The 9,866-nt window shown below is 35.2% G+C and overlaps 1 protein-coding gene across 1 annotated transcript in view; it reads left to right on the top strand.

Annotated features, from left to right (window-relative positions):
- Positions 1-2,183: 2,183 nt before the first annotated feature.
- rnf150b (ring finger protein 150b) overlaps positions 2,184-9,866 on the top strand; it is a 19,230-nt gene continuing 11,547 nt past the window's right edge. Inside the window, exon 1 of the mRNA XM_037759112.1 lies at positions 2,184-3,027. Within this exon, the coding sequence (XP_037615040.1) occupies positions 2,559-3,027 (469 nt within the window). The 5' untranslated portion in view covers positions 2,184-2,558. The remainder of the gene's footprint in view (positions 3,028-9,866) is intronic.

Raw genomic sequence — 9,866 nt, 5'->3', positions numbered from 1 at the left:
TAAATGTGGAAATATTAAGAGAGATAAATAAAAGAATAATTGAGTGAATAAAAATGTGGAAATATAAAAATAAAAAATAAATGTGGGATTATAAAGACAAATAATATATGGAATAATAATTTTAATTTATTTTTACATCTATTTGTTTATTTATTTCAGTATATATTTATATATTAGAAATATATATTTGTTTATTTATTGAATATAAATTACTATTTTATATATATATATATATATTTTTTTTTTAATTGTATTTTTTCATATATAATGTTAATCATATTATAATATTATATAACAATAAAACAAAAAATACTTTTGATACTAAGTACATTTATCTGATAACACCTGTGTACTTTTATTAACATTTTGAATGCAGGACTTTTATTTGTAATGGAGTATTTTTATTTCTACTTTTACTTATTAAGTAAAATATCTGAGTACTTCTTCCACCACTGATTGATTTGTATTGTTGTGGTTGCACAGCTGCAGTTTCTCTGCCAGGCCGCCAGGTGGTGCTGCTGACATCACAGCTGCGTCAAATACGTAGCATTCATAACGGAAATCAAACTACTCTGTCCTTCAAAATAAAAGTTAACGCTTTTACTTGTGGAGATAAATTCATTAGCGCGTCTGAAATAAGAAAGACTTCATAAAAAGTGTAATGATTTTATTACATTGTGAGTGATAAAAGCTTTATTTTAGCTGATTTATTCTTTTAATTATTTCTCTTTATTTACTATTTTTTTCTTATATTTATTTCTCTTTATATTTCCACATTTATAACATATTTATCTATTCTTTTATTTATTTTTTCTTATGTATCTACTCTGTAGTAGATTAATTGTCCAAATCATGTTTAAACATGCAATATAAACTTCTCAACAGGGCTTTTATTTCAAAAGAAGCAACCGGAAATCCTGTGTACCATTAGTGGTGCTACCTTAACAGTGGTCCGCTCAGGCCCAGTCAAAACAATGCAGTTTATCTGGCCTGCTGCGTTCAGCTCTAAATATTCAACTAAATATTAACTTTTAACTTTGGTAAATTCACCTCCCGGTGTTGTGATTAGTTACCGGTTAAATCCCGTCGTTTTACCGGGTAATAGTGTCTTTATCTGTGTGTGTTGTTGAGTCTGTTGTGGGTGTTTTTGTTTGCAGCATGGTGGAGGAATCAAACTGCTCTGTCCTTCAAAATAAAAGGAAACACTTTTACTTGTGGGGTTCAGTTCATCAACACGTCTGAAATAAGAAAGATTTAATAAAGCATGTAATGATTTTATAACATTGTGAGTGATAACATTTTTAATTTAGCAATACAAGCTATCAAACAGAAATGTCACGGCTTTTATTTTATATGAAGCAACCGGAAATCCTGTATCTCATTAGTAGTGCTACCTTAACAATGGCCCGTTCAGGCCCAGTCATATTGGACGCCTTCATAACGGAAATCAAACTTCTACGTACTTCAAACTAAAAGTTTAAAAAAAAAAAACATTTTTTAATTTTTTTTATTTCAAAATTAGAGTATCCATAGTAACAGTAGAAAACATTAAAAACATTTACATAAAAAAGAAAAAAAATTAACAAAGAGCTGTGCCAAACATAAAAGGACAACAGAAATGAAACAAAACCAACATAAAATAATTTAAAAAAACAATAAAAATAAATAAATAAATAGATAATAATAAAAAAAAGACCACGCGAGACAATAATTTCTCTTAAAAACTTTAAATATATTGCATACATTCAGTGTTTTCATTGCTTTTTTGTTTTGTGAGGAAGAAATTGTTGACAGATTTTATCCAGTGAAACATTTCTTACAGAAGTTAAAGAGTGATATATAGATGTAAATTGTTCCTTCTGTGAATCACATCCTGAAACTTGCTCTCATTTATTCTGGTCCTGTAAATTTACATGTGAATTATGGAAAGATGTCAATAATTTTATACTTGTTAACATTTTCTCAGATGGTTACAGTGACAAAGACAGTAATGCATTTTTTTCTTAATAATTTCATTTTAATTCTCGCAAAGTTCCACATTCACAAGTGTAAATTTACCCAAAAAAAGCCTTATTTCTTTGTATTTATGAAATAAATGGAATTATATCTGTCAACAATTTCTTTCTCAAAGCATGATGTAATTTTATAACATTGCGAGTGATTAAAGCTTTACTTTAGCAATACAAGCTTTTCAAACAGAAATGTCACGACTTTTATTTTGAAGCACATAACCGGAAATCCTGTATCCCATTAGTGGTGCTACCTTAACAGTGGTCCGCTCAGGCCCAGTCAAAACAATGCAGCTCATCTGGCCTGCTGCGTTCAGCTCTAAATGTTCAACTAAATATTAACTGTTAACTTTGGTAAATTCCCCTCCCGGTGTTGTGACTCGGTACCGGTTGAATCCCGTCGTTTAACCGGGTAACAGTGTCTTTAGCTGTGTGTGTTGTGGGTGTTTTAGTCGGTAGCATGGTGGAGTAGTCAGACCTCCAGCGGACCGGAGGATCTCATCATCTCTCCCCGGCTGAAGGCTCCTCTCCGCCGGGTGAAGCTCCACCATGGCCCCGGGCTCTCTGGTGGCGGCCTGCCGCAGCCTGGCTCTCTCCACCTGGCTGCTGTCCTTCTGCTTCGTGCACCTGCTGTGCCTGGACTTCACGGTGGCCGAGCGGGAGGAGTGGTACACCGCCTTCGTGAACATCACCTACGTGGATCCGGCCACCTCGGAGCTGCGCACCGAGAAGACGGAGTGCGGCCGCTACGGAGAGCACAGTCCGAAGAGGGACGCCAAGGGGGTGGTGGTGCTACCGGCAGCGAGCCACGACCGGCAGGCCTGCGACCCCAACACCCGGTTCCTGCTGCCCGCCCAGGCTGGAGCTGGCTCCGGGTCCTGGGTGGCTCTGATCGCCCAGGGGAACTGCACCTGCAGGGAGAAGATCCGCCACGCTGCAGCCCACAACGCCTCCGCCGTGGTCATCTTCAATGTGGGGGCGAATAACCCCAACGAGACCATCACCATGCATCATCCAGGTATACTGTTTATTACTATACATATGTTCTTTTATAATCCTAATCCCAACGAGACCATCACCATGCATCATCCAGGTATAAACTCCTTATATTACTATACATATGTTCTTTTATAATCCTAATCCCAACGAGACCATCACCATGCATCATCCAGGTACACTGTTTATTATTATACATATGTTCTTTTATAATCCTAATCCCAACGAGACCATCACCATGCATCATCCAGGTATAAACTCCTTATATTACTATACATATGTTCTTTTATAATCTTAATCCCAACAAGACCATCACCATGCATCATCCAGGTATAAACTCCTTATATTACTATACATATGTTCTTTTATAATCTTAATCCCAACGAGACCATCACCATGCATCATCCAGGTATACTGTTTATTATTATACATCTCTTAATATCAATAATCCCAACGAGACCATCACCATGCATCATCCAGGTACACTGTTTATATTACTGTACATCTCTTAATATCAATAATCCCAACGAGACCATCACCATGCATCATCCAGGTATAAACTCCTTATATTACTATACATATGTTCTTTTATAATCCCAACGAGACCATCACCATGCATCATCCAGGTACACTCCTTATATTACTATACATCTCTTAATATCAATAATCCCAACGAGACCATCACCATGCATCATCCAGGTATAAACTCCTTATATTACTATACATACTGTATGTTATTTTATAATCCCAACGAGACCATCACCATGCATCATCCAGGTACACTGTTTATTATTATACATCTCTTAATATCAATAACCCCAACGAGACCATCACCATGCATCATCCAGGTATAAACTCCTTATATTACTATACATACTGTATGTTATTTTATAATCCCAATGAGACCATCACCATGCATCATCCAGGTACACTGTTTATATTACTATACATATGTTCTTTTATAATCCTAATCCCAACGAGACCATCACCATGCATCATCCAGGTATAAACTCCTTATATAACTATACATCTGTTCTATTAATATCAATAATCCTAACGAGACCATCACCATGCATCATCCAGGTATACTGTTTATATTACTATACATCTCTTAATATCAATAATCCCAACGAGACCATCACCATGCATCATTCAGGTATAAACTCCTTATATAACTATACATCTGTTCTATTAATATCAATAATCCTAACGAGACCATCACCATGCATCATCCAGGTATACTGTTTATATTACTATACATCTCTTAATATCAATAATCCCAACGAGACCATCACCATGCATCATCCAGGTATACTGTTTATATTACTATACATCTCTTAATATCAATAATCCAACGAGACCATCACCATGCATCATCCAGGTATACTGTTTATTACTGTACATATGTTCTTTTATAATCCTAATCCCAACGAGACCATCACCATGCATCATCCAGGTATACTGTTTATTACTGTACATATGTTCTTTTATAATCCTAATCCCAACGAGACCATCACCATGCATCATCCAGGTATACTGTTTATTATTATACATCTCTTAATATCAATAATCCCAACGAGACCATCACCATGCATCATCCAGGTATAAACTCCTTATATTACTATATATACTGTATGTTATTTTATAATCCCAATGAGACCATCACCATGCCTCATCCAGGTATAAACTCCTTATATTACTATACATACTGTATGTTATTTTATAATCCCAACGAGACCATCCCCATGCATCATCCAGGTACACACTGTTTATATTACTATACATCTGTTCTTTTATAATCCTAATCCCAACGAGACCATCACCATGCATCTTCCAGGTATACTGTTTATATTACTATACATCTCTTAATATCAATAATCCCAACGAGACCATCACCATGCATCATCCAGGTATAAACTCCTTATATTACTATACATACTGTATGTTATTTTATAATCCCAACGAGACCATCACCATGCATCATCCAGGTACACAATCATTATATTACTATACATCTCTTAATATCAATAATTCCAACGAGACCATCACCATGCCTCATCCAGGTTCACACTGTTTATATAACTATACATCTGTTCTCTTATAATCCTAATTCTAACGAGACCATCACCATGCATCATCCAGGTAACACTCCTTATATTGTATTATGCATGCATACTAAACAATGCATGCATACATGCATTGTTTAGTATGCATGAATGTTTTAGTCAGATGCATACATGCATGTATGCATTTGACTAAACAATGTTCTATTAATATCAAGAACTTAGTTTTTAGTGCAGTTTCAGCAATTTATACAATCATCATCACATTCTTTCCTACTGTATTTTAATTTTACAGCTGTCTCTTTGTTTTTACACAAAATTTCACAGAGAAAACACAAAAAAAACAAAACGAGACTTCATGTTAAACTGTAATTTCAATTGAAGTACACTCCTTATTTTATTATGCATCTGACTAAACAATGCATGCATGCATGCATTGTTTAGCATGCATTGTTTATTTGACTAAACAATGTTCTCTTAAAATCAAGAATCAGAGGGATTTATGTTAATATTTTCACTGAAATATAAATTATATTATTATACATGTGAATATGGTGACAGTAGGTAAGATATGCAGGTGCAGAACAATTGATAAACAAACTTTTCTGACTGATTCTGACTGAAAAATGCAACTCAAAGAAATTCAGTTTACCACAGTACAAAAAAAAACAGAGATAAGCAGCAAATTCTAACATTTTATCACCAGGAAATGTTTCAAGATAAAATAAGATAAGAGGAAAACAGTTGTGCAACATTTGCAGTAGGAAGGAGTGCAAATATAAAGAGTACAAGTATAAAAATACCAATAAACAAAAAATATAAACCAGGTTAACGGTGAGGATCATCAATTGTTCATATCTTAAGTTGCTTATTGGTGAGTTGCATATAGATATGTATCTGATGGATGTGACTTCTATCTACATGAGTGCATTTTGAAGTTTTGTTGCAAATGTAGCTGAAATAACACTCACCAGTACATGAGATTTATACATAACATATCTATATGCAACTTAAGATATAAACAATTTATGATCCTCACCATTAACCTGGTTTATATTTTGTTTATTTCTATTTTAATACTTGCACTCTTTTTATATTTGCACTCCTTCCTACTGCAAATGTTGCACAACACTTCTCCTCTTATCTTATCTTATTTTATCTTGAAACATTTCCTGGTGAGGTGATGTTAGAATTTGCTGCTTATCTTTGGGTTTTTGTACCGTGGTGAACTGAATTTCTTTGAGTTGCACTTTTCACTAATGTGTGACCTTTATATCGACCAAACAGTCCGAATCAGCTTTATTTTTATACATGCAACAAATATTTACTTTGGTGTTTTGGTGCATAAGAATAAAAACAGTGAGAGAAAATAAAAAATAAAAAGCAAGCACTGCAAAAGTCAAGTCAATTTGTATAAACTATTTATAAAAAATATATTTAATTTTACAAGTTCCCTGGATTTTATTTGTTTGATCAATCAAGAAAATAATCCTTTATTCTTGCAGCTTTAGTTGAGAAAAGTGACCCAGTCGGGCTGCAACTAACGTTTATTATCATTGTCCATTAATCTGTTGACTATTTTCTTAATTAATCGATTAATTGTTTAGTTTATAAAATGTCAGAAAATGTTGATCAGTGTTTCCCAAAGCTCAAGACGACGTCCTCAAATGTCTTGTTTTGTCCACAACTCAAAGATATTCAGTTTACTGTCATAGAGCAGTAAAGAAACCAGAACATATTCACATTTAAGAGGCTGGAAACAGAGAATGTAGATACTTTATTTCTTAGAAAAGTACTCAAACTGATTGAACGACTATCAAAATAATCAATTAATCGTTGGCGCTCTAGATCCCAGACTGTCTGAACTGGTAATCAGCTGGACCAGTGAACTACTGTGTCGTAACAGTAGTATATAGTATAGTATATTGTATTATTTGATGCATAATAATAGTTAGAATACAGACTCTGCGTCAACTGGTGATAGAAAACATGCTCCTCTGATTAGATCTGAGAAACTCAGCCGTTCTGATGTTGAAGAGTTGAGTTACACCAGATGGACTGTGCTGTCGTATCAGACGGAGAACTGTTGTTTTTATTCACTCCGTCAGTGAAGTAACAGACTCACAGCTGTTCCTCCGTCAGCTGGAAACTCCTTCAGGGATCCCCGGAGGTCCCCAGACCCAGAAATAACCAACAGCAGAGTGTGTGTTTGCTTTAAATCTACTTTCTCATGAGGCTGTTTTATTGTCTGGGTCATTTTCTGACGTGAGCTGGAGTTCATATTCTAGGAAAGATTTCCCCTCTGCCTTCTTGGAAATCTTTACATAGACTTCCCCAAGAAACAGCATCTGTGTCGGGCTCAAAATCCAACTTGTGCCGTGGATTTTATCTGATTCTGATACGATTATTATTAAATGCTGGTTGATATACTTGTCTAGGTTTGCAACTAATGATTATTGTCATTATCAATTAATCTGCTCGTTGCTTTCTCGATTGAAAGTCAGAAAATTGTAAAAAAAAATTACGTTATATTATTTTAGCAATTAATCTGATAGCTGCTTTCTCAGTTAATTGTTTATAAAATTCAGAAAATTGTAAAAAAAAAAAGAAGAAAAAAGTTATTATAAGTCTAAATGTTATTTAGTTTTAGCCATTAACCTTCTGGTTGTTTTCTCGGTTCGTTGTCTTTAAAAGTCAGAAAATAGTTAAAAATATACGTTATATTATTTTATCAATTAATCTGATGGTTGCTTTCTTGATTAATTTCTATAAAAGTCAGAAAATAGTGAAAAATATTAATAATAAAATTGTTTTCTTGCAGTAAAAAGTGGTGGAATAGAAGTAAATTAGCAGAAAATGGAAATCCTTAACTAAAGTACATGTACCCCAAAACTGTACTTGAATAGTGCTCGTTTGTGAACATTGAACATGTTAAACTGAGATTTAAATTGAACGTGAAACTGAAAAACTGATTTCTGAGTGGAGAGAAACTTTAAAAGTGGTAAAAGAGACCAGACGGGTACGGTGTCGTCTGATGGGTTCATCCCAGTTTCAGTCGGACCTTTCAGCCGTTAATCCACCTGGAATCAGCTGGTTTCATCATTCCTCACTTCATCCCACTGATTAGTTTAAAGCTGCTCACAACAACGAGCTAGTTTGTTTTCACACAGTGGTGGAATGTAACTAAGTACATTCACTAAAGTACTCCACTAAAGTACACGTTTGAGGTACTTGAGTCTTTTCTTGCCACTTAAGGTGGACTGTTAAGGTGGACCAGTTATTCTCCTTTAAGTGACGAGCCGCTCCTCTGAGTTTTGAATTGTTAATGTTGGTAAATTATTAACATCCCTATTTTTTGCAGTGTGGTATTAGTACTTTAACTGCAGTAAAGTATCTGAATACTTCCTCCATCACTGGTTTTCTGCCACCACAGAAGTGTTTTCTAGAGTAATGACATGCAGGATGTTTATATAACATTTAGAATATAGAGACAGAAGGTTTTATCTGATTGGTCAGGTTGTTTCACACCATCAAAACAGGAAGTGGTCTTCAGTCTGTACAGAGAAACACGATCGTTTATCTTTATGAGGATCAAGTTTTAGACGTTGTTTTGAAAGAGTTCTCACTTCTTTAAAAGGCTGTTTAAGGGTTTATAGTTGGTTTAATGTTTAAAGGTAAAAGTGGGGATGGAAGTACGACTGTGTGGGAGAGAGATATTGATCCCAGTGTTTATTTTTAGGCAGAGACTAATTGATTTTGTTGCTGTTTGTGTGTTTGTTGGGGTTAATGTGAGTTCAGTGTCGGCCTCGGGGGGGAATTTATCCAACTTGTGGCTGGACAAACTGAACACACAAAGACAGACGGAGCGAGTTCACCAACCTCTGAACAAAAACACAAACACGATCAGCGAGGTTAAATTACTGTTTCTGTCAATGGAGTCTGGTGGCTTTGAGGAGAGCATATTACTGCGGTTTCTTTTCACATCTAACTCTGTGAATTAAGGATTTATTTTGACCAAACCAGAGTTGGTGATTGTTGGAATAAAGACAGTTTGGATGAGATTTATTTTGTTGAAATTAAGTGTCATTTACGACAATGAGCAAGTTAAAATTACTGTTTTTGTCAATGGAGTCTGGTGGCTTTGATGAGAGCGTATAACGTCTGTTTCTTTTCACATCTAACTCTGTGAATTAAGGGTTTATTTCGACTTATTGTCCAGTGTTTTAAGAGCTTGTTTAAAGGCTAAAGCCTGGCCTAGCATACTGCAAAATACAACTCTTCTACTGTTCCATACTGCATACTACTACTAGTATGTAGTACGCACACTGTGTTCCTCAGTAGTACGTAGTAGGCAGTTTTGAATACAGTTTAAGACTAGAAAAGAAGTGGTTTGTACGAAGGCTGAGTGAAAAGCTGGCAGTCCTAGAGAGGGAGGAGATGTAATGTCCTTCTTAATATGAGGACAGTCTCTCCTGGAGGACATTCATAGTGTTCCTGAAACTATTTGACCACCTGAAATGCCGATTGCAAGCTTTATTTTGGGACGTCAGCAGACTCATTAGGAGCCTGAATCACAATCTGTCCACTTCACTTACTGTTACTCATTGTGAAAAAATGTCTCCCGTCAGCTTCTCTTGTACTTCATCCGACTAATTAGTTGTAAACTTGTGTCGACATGGCGTCACAATCTCCTACATTCCTGTTTTAGTAGCTAAACTTACACCCTCGAGGAGAGACGCTGAGAAACCAGTTTTCATGTTAAATATTAAACATGGAAATGAAATTGAGACTTCTGCTT

Source organism: Sebastes umbrosus, chromosome 22, assembly GCF_015220745.1.
Source record: "Sebastes umbrosus isolate fSebUmb1 chromosome 22, fSebUmb1.pri, whole genome shotgun sequence".
In the NCBI taxonomy this organism is placed as follows: domain Eukaryota; kingdom Metazoa; phylum Chordata; class Actinopteri; order Perciformes; family Sebastidae; genus Sebastes; species Sebastes umbrosus.
The sequence above is the reverse complement of the archived record's forward strand: the minus strand, read 5'-3'. Positions and strand labels throughout refer to the sequence as shown.